Raw genomic sequence first — 18,565 nt, 5'->3', positions numbered from 1 at the left:
TATGAAAACTAATGGTACGAAAGGCTGACAAGTCCCCTGGACCTGATGGCAGAGATAGAGGATGCATTGGTTACAATCTTCAAATTTTCAACTTGTTGCTGAAAACCTCAAAAGTAACATTTGCATTTGAACATTGGGTACTAGTAAAGGAGAACTACAAAATAAAGAGGGATACATTTGGAGTTTGAGAGAACATTATCTAGAAATATAAAAAGCTTCCACACAAATATGAAAAGGAAGAGAAGAGCTAAAGTAAGTGCTTGTACCTTAAAGGATGAGCAAGGAGAATATATGATTGGAAAAAAACAAAATGACAGATTTTGGTCCATATTTTGTACTTAATATCACAGTAGATGGCACAAGAAGCATCCCAAGAACAGTAAAACAGCAAGGAGCACAAGGGGGGGAGGAACTTAAAACAATCACACTTTTAGAGATATGGAACGATATGGAATAATGGGACGAATAACTAAAACGTCCTCTGGACCTGATGGCAGAGGTAGAGGATGCATTGGTTACAATCTTCAAAATTTCCAAACTTTTGCAGAAAGCCTCAAAGGTAACGGGGGCGATTCTCCGAAATGGAGCCCAAGTGTTCGCGACGGCGTGAACGCCGTTCCAGCCTCCCTTCCCGGCGCCAAATGGATGCTGCGCCAACCCGTGCACACGCAGTTAGGCCGCACCAACCTGTGCATGTGCGGGGGACTTCTTCAGCGTACCAGCCCCGACTCAACATGGCGACGGTATTCAGGGGCCGGCCACACAGGAAAGTCGGCCCGGAGGGGGAGAGGCCAGCCCGCCGATTGGTGGGCCCTGATCGCAGGCCAGACCCCATCGGAGGACCTCTAGGGACAGAGCACCCCTCCCCCTCACCCCCCACACAGGCTGCCCCCCCCGATCGTCCGCGCAGAGTTCCCACCGGCAGCGACCAGTGGTGAACGCCACCGGTCGGACTCTGTCATATCCGCGCAGCCGCTCGTCCCATCTGGGCCGGAGAATCAGCCAACCACGCCGGCGCAAATGGCGCTGATTCTCCGCACCTCGGATAATTGCGTGCCGGTGTTGGGGCGTCGTCGCACGGTTGCGGCGATTCTCCGCCCCGGCGTGTGGCTCGGAGAATGACCCCAACGTCTCTATTTGAAAAAGGAGGGTAACTTAAAACAGGAAACTATAGCCTAACATCTGCTATTTGGAAAATGAAGACTCTACTAAGAAGGTAGAATCAAGACTTTTAGGATATCATAATAAGGCATAATTGGTAGACATGTGTTTGTCTTCTGCAGACCCTTTGTCTATTGCAGGCATCCGGAAAGAAGTACTCTCTCACTTCACTGCCATGTTCTGCGTAAGTATGGCTTTCCAATGTATTCCAAGTGACTTTCCAATGCTGTGAGTCTGCTGCTGAGAGCTGTGGGAGGGGGAGAGAGCGGCAGGTGATTCAGATGCTGGTAACTTCATTGTACTATTGCCTGCCATTATTTTCTGTCTGGAGGACATGTGTTTGTCTGCTGCATCGCCTTTTATCTGCAGCGGGAGTCCGCAAAGGTTTGCTCACCATTTTCTGCATCAGTGTGACTTTCTAGTCAGTCTGCTGCTGGGAGCTATGGGAGGGGGAGGGAGTGGGCAGTTGATTCAGATATTGGTAACTTCTTTGTACTGTTGACTGCTTCATGTTTAATGTGTATTTGGTTTTTTTGTGTAACTACACTGTTCTGGCTTTGTGTTTGTACTGATATCTTGCAGTTAACAGGTGCCTGTGTGCATAGCACGGTGCCTTTTCCTTGTCAGTTCATGGTTAGTGTGATATGTGTACTGTTAAGTTGTTGGTTTTTATCCTTTTGCACAAAGGTATTGTTGACCATTAATAAACAAAATATTCTCAAGTGGATGTTGAGCATGTATCTGGGGCAAAATTCTCCCATCGGGAGACATCGGGCGGTATTCTCTCTCCTGATAAAAATTGGGATGGCCATCGTGAAATCGGCCAAGGTTCACGATGACCTCGGGGCCCGCTCCCCGCACCTAATTCACCCCCACCCGGGGGGCTAGGAGTGAGCCTCCGTCTTTCACGGCCGCGACCTTGTTGCGCCGGAAATGATGTGCAAAATGGCGCATTTGTGAGGTCATCCGCGCATGCGCGGGTTGCCAGTTCCAACTCGCACATGCGCGGATGACTTCATCGCGCAGATGGCATGAACCGCGGATGCGCGGTGGCCGTCTTTCTCCTCAGCCACCCGGCAAACGTGGCGGCTTGATCTTGCCGGGCGGCAGAGGGGAAAGAGTGCGGCTGTTTTGGACGCTGACCCGGCGATCGGTGGGCACCGATCGCGGGCCTGTCCCCTCACGAGCACAGTCGTAGTGCTCCCGTGCCAATCGGGCCCCTAGATGCCCCAAACGGGCATCTGTTGCCCATTTCACGAATGCAGCAACCAGGTGTGGTTGCTGCCGTGGTGAAACGGGCGCGAAGGGCCGGCCGCTCAGCCCATCGGGCCCGGAGAATCTCCATTCGCCGTGAAAAACGGTGAGCGGCGGTTTTTCCGAGCCGGAGAGGGGGAGAATCGCTGGGGCCGCCGGGGGGCGTAAAAAATGTCGGGAGGCCTTCCCGCGATTCTCCCATGCCGTGTGGGGAGCGGAGAATTCCGCCCTAATTGCCGGCACCGGAGTGTTTCACTCCGGCTTCGGAGGCTGCTCCTCGCCCCTTATTCTCCCACCCCCAGGGGGCTAGGAGCGGCGCTGCGCCAATTACGTGCACCGGGCCTTGGCGCCGCTTGATAGCGGCGGCGTGTAAATTGCGCAGCCGGCGCCGCATAAATGACGTCACCTGCGCATGCGCTCCGCAAGACATGGAGGATTGATCTTGCGGGGCGGCGGAGGAAAAGTGTGCGTCCTTTAGAGATGCCGGCCCGCCCATCAGTGGGCACCGATCGTGGGCCAGACCCCTACTGAGCGCCCCCCTGGTGCTCGATCCTCCCTCCACCCCCCCCCCCCACAGGCCGCACACGCATCGTTCATGTGCTGTTCACACCGGCAGCGACAAGTTGTGGTTGGCGCCGGCGTGAACCCGTCGGATTGGGCAGGCTGCTCAGCCCATCCAGGCTGGAAAATCACCGCTCGCCGGCTACAAACAGCGGGCGGCGATTCTCCGAGCGGCCTGTCGTGAAATGCGGCACGCCACTTTGGGGGGGGTGGGAGAATCGCGGGCGGGTGCCAGGGCGGCATGGTGGGAATAACCTGGCACTCCCGCGATTCTCCCACCTGGCATGGGGGTCAGATAATTGCGCCCCTGTCCTTTGATCCTGCTTTTAGATACAAAATGCCTGCAGGCCTAATGTGTGTTTGGTGCTGCTTCTTCTGCTCCTGTGATCTGGAATGAGGTAAAGGGAGGATGTAAGCAGATATACGACCAGTCTGAAGAAGGGGAAGGGGAGCTCGTTCACTCTTCCGCCGTGCTTTATGTTAGCTTTTTATTAATGTTTTATTCTGCCTTCGCGAGTCTGCTGCTGGGAGCTGCCAGGAGTGGGGAGAAAGAGAGATAGTGACCTGAATGCTGTTGCAGCTACCTGGAAGCTGTGTGTTTGTTTCCTGCCACCTCTTCTGTTTCTGTGGTCTGGAGGCCATGTGTTTGTCTTCTGCAGCCCCTTTTGCTTTGGCCTGTAGTCCGGAATCTACTGCCAGTGTTACAGCGGGGGAAGGGGAACTCTCTGAATATTCAGCTGCGCTCTGTGTCGGTGTGACTTTTCCGTTGTATTGTGATGCTCACCCCTGAGTGGCTTTCCACTGATGTGGGTTCACTGCTGGGAGCTGTGGGAGGGGGAAAGCAGCAGGTTGATTCAGATGCTGGTAACTTCCTGGTACCGTTGACTGTTTAATGGCTAATGTGTATTTGGATTTATTTGCATATCTACACTGATAAAGCTTTGTATTTCTACCAAACTTTTGTGGCAAAAAGGTGACTGTGCGTATGGCACGGTGCTTTTTCATTGTCGAGTAATGGTTAGTGTGACTGTTAAGTAATTTGTTTTTGTTAATAGAAAGGTATTGTTGACAGTTAATAAACAAAATATTCTCAAGTGTTGCTGCAGGTTGCGTTTGCAGTTTGCAGCTGCAAATACTTGGAGGCTGCTGCTGTTTATTTCTTTTTCTGTAGCCTGAAAGAAGCACACTTTTTTCTCACAGACCTGGAACCGAGACTACTGGGCTCAGAGAGGTGCAGAGTCCAGAAGACAATCAGATTTGACCAAGAAGATGCTGCAGGACCTGGCGCGCGACATTGATCAAAATGAGCAACTTGATGAATATGTTGAAGAAATGCTTTCGCAGATTGCTGATGATTTTGTTGTTGATGCGGTGAGTGCTGTATGTAAATGACACATCACCACGCTGGAAGTCAAGGATGCTCAACTACACGTTGAGCGCCAGTGAAATATGTGGATGCATGGGTGGCAGGGTGGCACAGTGTTTAGCACTACTGCCTCACAGCACCTGGGACCCAGGTTCAATTCTGGCCTTGAGTAACTGTCTGCGTGGGCTTCCTCCGGGAGCTCCGGTTTCCTCCCAGAGTCGAAAGATAAGCAGGTTAGGTGAATTGGCCATGATAATATTGCCCCTTAGTGTCCAGGGATGTTACGGGGATAGGTCAGGGGAATGGGCCGAAATAGGGTGCTCTTTGAGGGTCGGTGCAGGTTCAATGGGCTGAATGGCCTCCTTCTGCACTGTAGAGATTCCATGATGCCAGGATTTGGTTCCGATGAGATTGGGTTGTGTGGGAGGGTCTGCACAGCTGCCGCTCCTGGAAGGAGAATGGCACTGAAACGTGGAACAATTCACACATTAATGAACAGATCATTTCTCCGACAAAGTTCTGGACATGTTAACACATTCTCAGGCTTATCCTCCATTTGTGTTGAGAAACATGCAGGGGTGATACCATGGGCTGGATTCTCCGCAGCCCGCGCCGAAATCGTGGCTGGCACCATGGTGGAGAATCCAGTTTCATGCCATAATTGGACCCAGAACTGGCCCGGCGATTGTCCGGGCACCGAAAATCGATGTCTCCATGTAGTACACTGCGCGTCCGGGTGTCCATTGACAGTGGCCCGCCCAGCAAACCTCTGCTCCCAACCATCCGAGTTCCCGACGGCGTGCAACTATCCACCTATTGCCGGTCGGGATGGTGGTATGGCAGCTGCAGACACAGTCCGTGGCCGCCCTAGTCGGGGAAGGGTGAATTGGAGACCAAGGGGGTCTGGTGGGTAGCCAGCGATTAAATGTGCGGGTTAGATGCTCGGGTGCGCGGCCGATCGGGGGGGGTTTTGTATTTTGTCTGGCTCCGCGGTCCAGGTCCGCCATGGAGCACGGCCGCTGGAGGTCGCCACAGTGCACATGCATGGCCTCTGACCCAAAAGTGCAGGGGCCCGTATCTGCAGCAAAAGCTGCAAGATTCACTCCAGGTCCCTGCTACCCCCTGCAGGGCTATGAATTTGTCTAACTTTTTCCAAGGAATTTCAGGAGTAAAACTCCACCATTTGTACGCCGGCATATGGACATAGTCTCATTTTGGAAGAATCCAGCCCCTTGTGTTTAGGAGGCCGCACACAGCCTGCAGACCCGGACACCCAGAAAGCCGGCGAGGGGGGTGTTCCAGAGGGGAACGCGGACGACGGCCCAAGATGTCCAGGCGTTGTTGGTAATTTGAGAAGATGACGAACAGTATGTGACACAGGATGCTTTGTCTCAACAAGGAAATGGCACGGTACCTGTGTTGTATCCGTGCGGACTTGGCATCCCGTGGAGGAGGAGGAAACCCGCTCCTGGTGACTGTGAAGGTCAAAGCAGCTCTGAGCTTTCATGCAATGGGTTCATTCCAGGGCTCGAGTGGGGACTTTTGCGGCTACAGCCCATAAGTTACAACCCATAAGTCACAAGCTACAGCTCATAAGTGCATCCAGGAAGTCATGGATCCCTGTATGCCTGAGCAGCTGTCTGTATAAACTTTGAGCTGGACCAAGTCCATCAAGATGCCCGGGCAACTGGATTCTCTGCCATCGCCGGGTTTCCTCATGTCCAGGGCATGACTGATGGCACATATGGCACCTTACGCACACCGGGACATCAAACAGGAAGAGGTTCCACACCCTGAATATTCAACTTGTGGGCAACAACCGCCTGCGGATCATGCACATTTGTGCACGTTTCCCAGGGAGCGTAACAGTTACATCCTGGGACACTCAAATCCTCAACATCTTTGTGAACCACCCCAGGATGATGGGTTGGTTCTGGGGATAAGGGGTACTCACTGAGGTATTGGTTGATGACGCCAGTGCGGAAGCCGGAGACCGATGGGGAGACTCGATATAACTTGGCCCATGTTGCTATTTGAGCTGTCATTGAGTGGTGCAAGGACTGCTCAAAGTAACTCCCGCTTTCTGGTGGTCTGCTCTGTGCTCCACAACCTGCTGCAGCAGCATGGTGACATATTGGAGGAGGAGGGCCTCATCTGAGGAATCGTTGGGGGACGAACCTGGGGAGGACCTGTGGCAGAAGCCAGAGGAAGGAGAACAGGCAATGGCGATGGTCTGGCATGCCTGGAGGGCAAGAGAGGTTCTCATCCTTTCACGCTTCTCATAGGATGAGGCTTTGTCCATCACCTCACCCCCTCCCTCCCTTATTGTCTCTTCTCCCCCCACCCCCAAACTCCCTTCGATCACCTCCCCTCTCCTATTGGCTACTTCCACCCCCAATCCTCCGACCCATTTGCCTCTCCATCTCTTCCCCAATTCTTGACCGTCCAGCACAACCCTCCCCTCCCCACCTACTGAGTTCCACCTAACCAGGGTCTGTGTAACATCACCCCAGAGTAATGGGCCCCTGTTGGCACTGTCAGCGCGTCAATATACAAGTGATGAGAACCTGCTGTGAGACAATTTCTGGTTCTCTATATGCCAGAGCCTAACTCCTGTCTTTCTGCTGACAGCACGGTCACACCCATCACTACATGTAGTCTGCATCAGGGGCTCATGCTGTAGGCCCACTCTACCTGGGTGGGGGGTTGGAGATGGTGGGGTGGAGGAGCAGAGAGGAACGGGGTGGGGATCAATTGAGGCTTAACATGTATCAGGTGTAACATGTTTTAGTTGTGAACATTTGATATCCTCATTGTCCCGGGGTACAGATGGGTACCAGCCCCATACACCCCTCCCCCCACGCCTTAAAATCGTAGTTTCAACCTAGCATTCAATGTAGCACCAAGAAACACCCTGCTTTTCAACAGCATTTTGCTGTTTTTTGGCCTCAATGCCGCACTTAGAGGCATTTTCTGCTGGTGAACTTCAGTTCATCAGCAGGAAAGTCTCCTCTCAGATCGGGGTGCCATTTTGGCAGGCTCCCCTGATCACCCCCTTACAGGCACTGCTAGGGTGCCACCCTGCGCTGTCCACGACAACCGAGGGGTCTCCAATAGTCTGGAAGACCCCACCATGATTGTGTAGACCAGTATTAAATGACACACTGGCGAAGTGAAGTGTCCCAGGTGCGGCTGCTGAATCCCGAGCACAGGTGATTCTGGCGAAAGTATATTTAGATGAGCCTGATGGCTAGATATGCTGATCTGGATCACGTTCATTGAGGGTAAGATCCAGATCGTGACACCTGCCGGCTGAATCAGGCACAATGTTTCCTCTCATTGAGGAGTTTTAAAGTGACCAATCACAATTAAGATTGCTTTGGTCAATTCAAAGAGAATTAATCCTCAATATCTGAAGATAAAAATTGAGAGTCTTCAGTTGAACAGTGCATCTCTGTGAAAGGATGAGGAGAAAGAGAAAGAGACAAGACTGAAATAACATCAACAGAAAGTTTGTGCAAGGCTAACAGACTAAGAAATGCACAGAAGATGGAAGATATTTGGGAAAAACTCACATGGTGAGAAAAGATTCCTGTACAAACGCAGAGATACACAGACAAGAGAATGAATGTAAGAACAAATACAGAGAGAGAGAGAGAGAAAGAGAGGGGGAGTGGGGGGATATAATGGATAGAATGAAAAAGAACAAATTGGCCAAGGTTCTCCAATCCTGCGGCCAAGTTCTGACGCCTGCGTGAAAAGGGGCGCGAGCCACTCCAGCATCAACGTGCCTCACCCGGCAGCTATCCATCCCTTCCCAGGGGGCTAGTATGGCGCCGGAGTTGTCTCCTCAGCTCTGGCACCCGAAAGGAAGCACGCCATGGACAGCGCGAGTGCGTGCAAACGCGCCAAGGACAGCGCGAGTTTGCGCATGCGCATGGGTTTCCGTCTCCACGGCAGCCCCGGGCAACATGGCGCAGAGCGGAGGAACATAGGCCCCCACGGAACCAGGCCCACACAGAACCAGCCAGCCGGCCGATCGGTAGGCCCCAATTGCGAGCCAGGCCACCGTGGAGGGCCTCCCCCCCCCCCCCCCCCGGGGTCGGATTACCCCCCCCCCCCCCCCCCCTTTCCCCCCCTCCCCCAATCAGGATGGCCCTCGCAGACAGAACTCTGAGGTCTTGCTGGGTGGGAACACATGCAACCCACGCCGGCGGGACTTGACCGAGTGCCCGCCGAGGACCGGAGAACCGCCGGGGCGGGGGCGCTTCCAACGATGGCGATCCCGTAGACACCCGAAAATCAGCACCAGAGAATCGGTGAGCCGGCGTCGGGGCGGCGTGGCGCAATTCTCGCGCACCCCAGGGATTCTCCGACCTGGCGTGGGGTCGGAGAATCCTGACCAAGAATTTTCAAATGGGTGAACAGCTGAGTGACCAAGAAGAACGAGATTCATTCTCTTTTATTTCCCTCATAAACAACACCATGGAAGATTTTCTTTTCTTTATTTCTTCCCAATGTTCAAACTGATTGTCCCGCAATCCCGGTGACTCAGTGACATGATTGCTGCTGCTGATTTCTATCCCAGCTGTGTGATCACAGTGAAGATGGCCACTGAAACAATTGTCCATTTTCCCCTCACATTCAGTCTGACAGAATGAAGAATAAACAGTCGGTCTCTATACTTTACCCAATAGACGTTCAGACATTACCTTTGGGAGTCCTGCTACACGTTTCATCTGCTCCCCACCAACTGAAGCAGTCTGCCCACGGCAGGGGGGATTGGAAAGAGGAGAACAAGTAGTACAGGCTGTGGGCGAGGATGACGCTGTACGAAATGTTGGAAATGGCAATCAGAATGACCATACTTATACCCAGACCTGAAAATAGAAAAAAGAGCAGGCGGTAAGATTGTATTACGATCCCAGACCAGATTGTAACAATGGATACAGTACTGGACACAAACCCCATTATTTTAATTAAATTTTCGAAGACTGTGAGGAAAGAATACATCATTCCCGGAGTGATTTCACATAAAATAGGGATATGGGATGCGATTTTCCGACCCGCTGGTGGGGGTGGGGGGAGAATCCCGCCCTGCCGCCCCATAATATTCTCCGGCCCCCCCAAATATCCCGTTGTCATGAATTGCGGCGCGCACCGTGGGGAATGGCGAGGACCGGCACGACCAAACGGGCCCCGGGGCTGCCCCAATTCCCCAGGCCGGATGGGTCAGATCGGCATAAATCAAACCACCTATTTAACGGCGTCAAACACTCGTGATGGTTGACGCGGCCAGCGCGGAGATAGGGGCTGGCGTGGAGCGGTCGCCGGAGAAGTGACGGCACGGCCGCAGGTGGTGGGGGAGGTTGCAGAAGCCGTTGGAGTGCACGTGCCTGGGCTTGGGGGGAGGGGCGAGGGGAGGGAAGGGGCTGGGGACGACGGGTTGGAGAGGGTGCGTGATGGAGAGAGTGCGTGCCGGGGAGGAGGGGGATGGTTGGTGAGGGTAAATGCCGGGGTGGGGGGGGAGTTTGCGTGCCGGGGAGGAGAGGGGGGGTTAGGGAGGGTGCGTGCCGGGGAGGACGGGGGCAGGGGTGGGTAGGATGCGTTCCGGGGAGGAGGGGGGGGGGGTGCGTGGGGAGGGTGCGTGCCGGGGAGGAGGGGGGGCGGGGGTGGAGAGGGTGCATGCCGGGGAGGACAGGGGGGGCGTTGGGGAGGGTGTGTGCCGGGGAGGACGGGGGCGGGGGTGGGGAGGATGCGTGCTGGGGAGGAGGGGGGGGGTCTTGGGGAGGGTGCGTGCCGGGGAGGACGGGGGCGGGGGTGGGGGGGATGCGTGCCGGGGAGGAGGGCGGGGGGGGCTTGGGGAGGGTGCGTGCCGGGGAGGAGGGGGGCGGGGGTGGGGAGGGTGCATGCCAGGGAGGACGGGGGGGCGTTGGGGAGGGTGTGTGCCAGGGAGGACCGGGTCGGGGGTGGGGAGGGTGCGTGCCGGGGAGGAGAGGGGGTGGCCGGGGAGGGCGAATGCTGGAGAGGGTGCGTGCCGGGGAGGGGTGGTGCGGGGAGGAGAGGTAGCGGGGTTGGGGAGGGTGCCTGCCGGGGAGGAGAGGGGGCAGTTTGGGAGGGTCCGTGTCGGGGGAGGAGAGGGGAGGGTTTTGGGCACGGCACGTGCCAGGGGAGGAGTGGTGTCCGCCTGGCCATGTGCCAGCTTGGCAACATTCACGGCCATGCAGCCCATGGGACCTGGCTGCAAGTGGGGTGGTATGGGCAATGGTGTCATGTTGTCTATCCCCCCCACCCCCACTCCTCCTGCAGGCCGTTATGTTTGGTCACCACCTAGCGAATGTGGCCACCGTGGCGGGAGCCGCACTTCAACATGTTGCCCTGGGGGAGCTGGAGCAGTAGTGTGCCAGGGAGGCAGCGGAGGCTGCCGCAGGGAGGCAGGAGGCAGCCGCCCAGGCTGCAGGGCCACCCGCACGACAGGACGAGGAGGAGGAGGAGGTGATTGTGCCACGGAGAGGACCGATGAGGCCCCGTGTGTACCGGCCGCGCTCGTCTTACCAGGACCTCACAGACCTGGTATGTAGAAGGAGACTCCGGATGAGCCAGAAAACCATGGCACACATTTGCCACCTGATGGCATACCTGGCACTGCGTTGTGAGAGGACACCGCCTCCCCTGGCCGTCAAGGTTACGGTGGCCCTGAACTTTTCTGCCACGGGGTCATTCCAGGCACCGAGTGGGGACCTGTCCGGCATCTCGCAGACATTGGTACACCGGTGCATCCGGGCAGTGACAGGCACCCTATATGCCATTGCGGACTGCGACATCCTGTTTCCTGTGCACCGGGCCAGCCAGGATGCCCGTCAGCGGGCTTCGCTGTGGCGGCCAGGATACCCATGGTCCAGGGGGCGATTGATGGGATGCATGTCGCTGTGCGGCCACCTGCAGATAACAGGGCTATGTTCACCAATAGGAAGGGGCGTATTTCATGAACATTCAGGTGGTCTGCGACCACCACATGATGATTCTGCACGTCTCCGCTGGTACCCGGGCAGTGTACATGACTCATTCCTATTGGCGCAATCTTACATCCCCGGCATGTTTGAGGGACGCTCCCCCACGGCTGAGTGGCTGTTTGCTGGGCGACAGGGGTTACCCGTTGCGGTCGTGGCTGATGACGCCCCGACGGAGGCCGCAGACTGACACGGAGAACCGCTACAACGATGCCCATGCAGCGACCAGGGGTTTGACAGCGAGGTGCGTTGGGCTGCTAAAGATGTTCTTCGAGTGCCCTGGAGGGGCTCTCCAGTACCCGTCAGATAAGGCTGGCCGCATCGTTGTGGTCTGCTGTGTCCTGCAGAACATAGCAGAGGGGCGATGTGCCACAGGCAGAGGAGGGGAGGAGCAGCAGACGAGGCACATGTGGTGTGATGAGATTTGCCCTCTGATGGACTTTGGGGGCAACTCCCTAAAAGAGTTACCTGCTTGGTCCACCGTGAAGTCCACTGTCCCAGGAACACGCTGGTGAATACCAGCACAAATTCTCGCCCACATGAATCCCGGCTCAGAGGAACGGAGAATCACACAGACTTGGAGAATTTGATGCCTGGCCTGTCAATTTGACCCATGTGCATCCTCCCGTTGACGTGCCGCGTGAACCTCGATGCTGCCGCCAACAGGGGACCGGAACATCAGAATGGGATCGGCCATTCCTTTGCCCGACGCTGGAGTTAAACCAAGTGCTACCTTAGCAGCAGAATAACACCTTGAATAGTCTCATATCTCTGTCCTTATCAATTGCTGATATTCTGTCCCGTGTCAGCTGTTTCATGGGGTATGAGCTCGGGAAAATTATTACGTATTTAAATTGTAAAATTCATGTTCCCATTTTCAATTCTGGAATTATCTCAGCTCCTCACTGATTTTCCCCAAGATCATTTTGAGGTTTTTCCGACCGGTGCTGTCCAGATTATGGTCTCCTGGGCTTCTTAAGTCGAGAACCAACTCTGTGAAATACTGAAAAGCCATTAACCATTGACCAGGAGGGGTCATTCCAGTTGAGTCCAGTCTTATCCTCACCCAAAATTCATGTGCTACATGTTTATATTTTCACAGAAATTGGCAATCAATGATAGGATCCTTGGCTGATGCTTTCCTCCTTAATCTCAGGGATACAGTCAGCTCTATCGCTCTCACTATTGCTAAGGTGACGCACAAGTTTGAGCTACCCACGTCATTTAATTTTTACTTATTTCTAAACGGCAAACAAGCTCACATTCTTTCTAAGAACTTAGACTTCATTTGTGTTTATTTACCATTATGCTTCACATTCCAGAGGCACACTATCCATAGAATCCCTACAGTGCAGAAGGCCATTTGGCCCATCAAGGGACAACCGACCCTTGGAAAGAGCACCCTATCTGACCCATCCCCTGCTCTATGCCCTTAACTCCAACTAACCAGCACATCTTTGGATACTAAAGGGTAATTTAGCATGGCTAATCCACCTAACCTGCACATCTTTCGACTGTGCGAGGAAACCAAAGTGCTGGGAGGGAACCCACGCAGATATAAGGAGAACATTCAAACTCCACGCAGTCAGTTATCCGAGCTCGAAAATGTACCCGGCTCCCTGGCTCTCTGAGGCAGCAGTATGAACCACTATGCCACCATGCCGCCCACTACTACACTGCAAGAGACTGAATTCACTCATCCACTTTATATCAATGGGCAACATTTATCAAAATCCTTTAAGAAAGGAATCCTTTAAGTTGCAGGTTATACAAAGAAAGATATACTGTGGTAAAGCTTTTATTTCACCAGAGGGAAAGCACAATATACTCTGCAGTTTAAAACAACCTGGTAGAATTCAGCTCCCACCATAATCTAGGACAGTGACAAGTTATAAAATATAATCAAAGTCAACATTAATTACTGAATGAGAGATAAAGATTTGTCCAGGTATTGGGTTTAATACCTGATCAAAGTTGGGATGAGGAAAGAAAATATTTCACTCACTGTGTCTGTCTCTTCATTGTCTGTATCTGGTTTTATAAATTATACAACAGATCAGAATGGCAACATTACTTCACCAGGTTCAGCTGCAACCTTTGTCCGAGCGGGAAAATTCCAGCTGTTTTTTAATATGAAGTTAGCACTATTACTCAGTTAAATTATTGCGAGACTGTGTTACAAAATAAATGTTAACCTTGGAACATTGGCACGGCTTTCCACACTGCAACAGGTCCAAGGCTGGCAAATTGACCAAAGGAAGATTCCAAGAAAAACATTGGTATGCCAGCGAGTGCCAGCATGAGTGTGTAGGGTATAAGAAACGCTCCTGGAAAATATAAGAAAGAACTTCAATGGAGGGTTGATGCACTATCAATTACCACAAAGACGCGAGTGTAATACACGTAATATAGTACTAGTGGTGACTACCACAAGGGTGAAAACATCGTTATGCAGAACCTCCTTGTTCATATCAGGTGGGTTGGGTTCCAATTACTTCTGAAATCTTTATGAAAACCCTTCCGCCTCTCCTGATTTCCTTTCTCTCCCTCTCTTTCTCGCTCTCTTTCTTTCTTTCTCTCTTTCGTTCTCTCTTTCTTTCCTGCTTTCTTTCTTTCATTCTCTCTACCTAGCTATCTATCCCTTGTACAGCAATATCTTTCCTTCCAATCATCCCAATATAGAAAATTAATTTGTCTCCATTCTCTCCTTTTTTTTGGCCAGATCATGATTCCTATAAGATTTTTTACAATTTGATTGTACATTGAAATATTGGAAGTGTTAATCTCGCTGTTGCAGTTTTAAATGTTCAGTAAATGAAGGACGTTGCAGAGAAATTCCCATTTTGTGAATTTCATTCTCTAACTGAATCAACATATTTTCTGTCTCTTCTTGCAATGGTGTTAAAGCATTCTTACATGTTTGTTGGTGGTTTCCATCGTTCCAGTTCCGTGGGGTGTGAAGAGCACAAAAATGAGCAAGCTTGAATCCAACCTCCAAACCTGACCCCATGGTCTGACTGAGGCTAAAAACTTAGGGTTTCAGACATTGTGCAGTAAATGTGACTGATGTGGACGGTTCATGAGTTTTAAACCATATCACTTCAAAGCAAAAATGGACAGTTGTATTAATAATTTTGAATATCTTTTGAATTGTCATCTCTTTGGTATATCTCACTCTGAAGTATAATTCTAAACTATCGCAATACATTGTTATTCTCTAAGTCTGAATGAAGACTGAAGACTCAAAGTTAACACAAGCTCTTTATCCAAAGGGTTCATTCTGCTTCCAGAGCTCAACTAGATGTAAAACAGTCAAGAGGTATGACCAGTGACTAAGGTAAACTGCCTATGCTGAGCAGTCTCTGTGTGCTGCTGCTCCCTAGCTCTGTGCTTCTCAAAAAGGCAGATCCTACCTTGGGCACGACCCTTTATACCCGTCCCCGATGCTGCCCTCTAGTGATGCTGTGACTGTTACATCTGTGCTGCAGTCCCTGGTGTATGTGCCGATGTATGTACAGAGGTACAGATCACTACATCCACCCCCCCCCCCCCCCCTTTGAGTTGGTATATTTCCTAAACTGACCGCAAGAAAACTGTACAGAACAACTGGTGAGAATAGGCAAATCTGCACACTGTGAAAATGATAAAGTAATGCAGGAACCAGTAACAGTGCTATGTGTCCATCATTAGAAATGTTCATATTCGTCTTGTAGGTGTGTTGAAATGTTGTTACAAATCCAGCCGGTCGGATGCCTTATGGCGCCTGCTGGAGCATCGTAACGGTGGAGGTGGGGATGACGGTTTGATGTCATCAAGAGTACTGCTTGGCGTTGTCTGGCTAGGAACGTCCTGTGGAGTAATGGACTTGGTCAAGTCCAGTTTGGGAAACACCAGCGTCATAGGCTGAAGCATTAACAGATTCCAGCGCTTGAGGCAAAAGTGTACTCCTACCGACGACTTAGAACATAGAACATAGAACGATACAGCGCAGTACAGGCCCTTCGGCCCTCAATGTTGCACCGACATGGAAAAAAACTAAAGGCCATCTAACCTACACTATGCCCTTATCATCCATATGCTTATCCAATAAACTTTTAAATGCTCTCAATGTTGGCGAGTTCACTACTGTTGCAGGTAGGGCATTCCACGGCCTCACCACTCTTTGCGTAAAAAACCCACCTCTGACCTCTGTCCTATATCTATTACCCCTCAATTTAAGGCTATGTCCCCTCGTGATAGCCACCTCCATCCGCGGGAGAAGGCTCTCGCTGTCCACCCTATCTAACCCTCTGATCATTTTGTATGCCTCTATTAGGTCACCTCTTAACCTTCTTCTCTCTAACGAAAACAACCTCAAGTCCATCAGCCTTTCCTCATAAGATTTTCCCTCCATACCAGGCAACATCCTGGTAAATCTCCTCTGTACCCGTTCCAAAGCATCCACGTCCTTCCTATAATGAGGCGACCAGAACTGTACGCAATACTCCAAATGCGGCCGTACTAGAGTTTTGTACAACTGCAACATGACCTCATGGCTCCGGAACTCAATCCCTCTACCAATAAAGGCCATCACACCATAAGCCTTCTTCACAACCCTATCAACCTGGGTGGCAACTTTCAGGGATCTATGTACATGGACACCGAGATCCCTCTGCTCATCCACACTACCAAGAATTTTACCATTAGCCAAATATTCCGCATTCCTGTTATTCTTTCCAAAGTGAATCACCTCACACTTCTCCACATTAAACTCCATTTGCCACCTCTCAGCCCAGCTTTGCAGCTTATCTATGTCCCTCTGTAACCTGCAACATCCTTCCGCACTGTCTACAACTCCACCGACTTTAGTGTCGTCTGCAAATTTACTTACCCATCCTTCTGCGCCCTCCTCTAGGTCATTTATAAAAATGACAAACAGCAACGGCCCCAGAACAGATCCTTGTGGTACGCCACTCGTAACTGAACTCCATTCTGAACATTTCCCATCAACCACCACTCTCTGTCTTCTTTCAACTAGCCAATTTCTGATCCACATCTCTAAATCACCCTCAATCCCCAGCCTCCGTATTTTCTGCAATAGCCGACCGTGGGGAACCTTATCAAACGCTTTACTGAAATCCATATACACCACATCAACTGCTTTACCCTCGTCCACCTGTTCAGTCACCTTCTCAAAGAACTCGATAAGGTTTGTGAGGCATGACCTACCCTTCACAAAACCATGCTGACTATCCCTAATCATATTATTCCTATCTAGATGATTATAAATCGTATCTTTTATAATCCTCTCCAAGACTTTACCCACCACAGACGTTAGGCTCACCGGCCTATTGTTACCGGGGTTATCTCTACTCCCCTTCTTGAACAAAGGGACCACATTTGCTATCCTCCAGTCCTCTGGCACTATTCCTGTAGCCAATGATGACCTAAAAATCAAAGCCAAAGGCTCAGCAATCTCTTCCCTGGCTTCCCAGAGAATCCTAGGATAAATCCCATCAGGCCCCGGGGACTTATCTATTTTCACCTTGTCCAGAATTGCCAACACTTCTTCCCTACCCACCTCAATGCCATCTATTCTAATAGCCTGGGTCTCAGCATTCTCCTCCACAATATTATCTTTTTCCTGAGTGAATACTGACAAAAAGTATTCATTTAGTATCTTGCTTATCTCCTCAGCCTCCACACACAACTTCCCACCACTGTCCTTGACTGGCCCTACTCTTACCCTAGTCATTCTTTTATTCCTGACATACCTATAGAAAGCTTTTGGGTTTTCCTTGATCCTACCTGCCAAAGACTTCTCGTGTCCCCTCCTTGCTCGTCTTAGCTCTCTCTTTAGATCCTTCCTCGCTTCCCTGTAACTATTAAGCGCCCCAACTGAAACTTCACGCCTCATCTTCACATAGGCCTCCTTTTTCCTCTTAACAAGAGATTCCACTTCTTTGATAAACCACGGTTCCCTCGCTCTACCCATTCCTCCCTGTCTGACTGGTACGTACTGATCAAGAACACGCAATAGCTGTTCCTTGAACAAGCTCCACATATCCAGTGTGCCCAACCCTTGCAGCCTACTTCTCCAACCTACACATCCTAATTCATGTCTAATGGCATCATAATTGCCCTTCCCCCAGCTATAACTCTTGCCCTGCGGGGTATACTTATCCCTTTCCATCACTAATGTAAAGGTCACCGAATTGTGGTCACTGTCTCCAAAATGTTCACCTACCTCCAGATCTAACACCTGGCCTGGTTCATTACCCAAAACCTTGACAATGTAGGACCGCAGTGCCTCCTGCCTGATCACCGTGGCTGCTCAGACCACCCGCCTTCTGGGTCCCTGATCCTGATGATGTCGCCCATGTTTTTGTTTGGACCGTAGTACCCGCATTTTGTCGAGTACCAGAGCGTTATCAGGGACTCGGAATTGAATCACCGGTAGGATTGTCCGGATGTCCCTGCCAAAGAGCATCTGTGCTGACGACAGTCCTGAGCTCAATGGGGTTGCTCGGTAGGATAACCGGTAGTGCTAGGTTAATGTCCGAGCATGAATCTGTTGCCCTGCTAATAAGCCATTTAACGATGTGGACACCCTTTTCCACTTTCCCATTTGACTGTGGGCAGCGCGAACTGGACGTTACATGCCGAAAGCTGTATCGGTCTGAGAACTCTTTCCACTCCCAGCTCGCGAAGCAGGGACCATTATCTGACATTATCTCATGCGGGATTCCATGTCGCGTGAATGTCTCCTGGCACGCCTTGATGACAGATGACGACGTGAGATCATGGAGTTTCATTACCTCCGGATAGTTTGAGTAATAGTCCATGATCAAGACGTAATCACGCCCTGTGGCATGAAATAGGTCAATGCCCACTTTTGTCCACGGCGCCATTGTGAGTTTGTGTTGCTGCAGTGGTTCTTTACACTGTGCGGGTTGATATCTTTGACAGGTATCACATGTCATGACCATGACCGTTATGTCTTGATTCATGCCGAGCCAGTACACAGCCTGTCGTGCTTGCCTTTTGCACTTCTCAATGCCTGGGTGGCCTTCATGAATCTTATTGAGCACCTCGGTGCGAAGTGTGGCCAGAATCACAATCTGCACATTGCGTAGCAGCAGGCCGTCAACTTCAATCAGTTCTGACTTGACATTCTGAAATTGTGGACATGATCCCCTCGTCCAACCATGCTGGAGTAGGTGCAGCACCCTCC

The 18,565-nt window shown here is 51.6% G+C and overlaps 1 protein-coding gene across 1 annotated transcript in view; it reads right to left on the bottom strand.

Annotated features, from left to right (window-relative positions):
• The window catches only part of LOC119951975 (sodium- and chloride-dependent neutral and basic amino acid transporter B(0+)-like), a 56,237-nt gene that overhangs the window by 34,708 nt on the left and 2,964 nt on the right, over window positions 1–18,565 (bottom strand). The window contains exons 2-3 of the mRNA XM_038775411.1: window positions 13,548–13,679; window positions 9,055–9,222 (exon numbers count right to left, since the gene is read on the bottom strand). Of these exons, the coding sequence (XP_038631339.1) occupies window positions 9,055–9,222; window positions 13,548–13,679 (300 nt within the window). The remainder of the gene's footprint in view (window positions 1–9,054; window positions 9,223–13,547; window positions 13,680–18,565) is intronic.

The sequence above is a fragment of the Scyliorhinus canicula genome, chromosome 17, assembly GCF_902713615.1.
Source record: "Scyliorhinus canicula chromosome 17, sScyCan1.1, whole genome shotgun sequence".
In the NCBI taxonomy this organism is placed as follows: Eukaryota; Metazoa; Chordata; class Chondrichthyes; order Carcharhiniformes; family Scyliorhinidae; genus Scyliorhinus; species Scyliorhinus canicula.
Note: the sequence above shows the minus strand (reverse complement) of the source record. Positions and strands in the feature narration are given on the sequence as shown.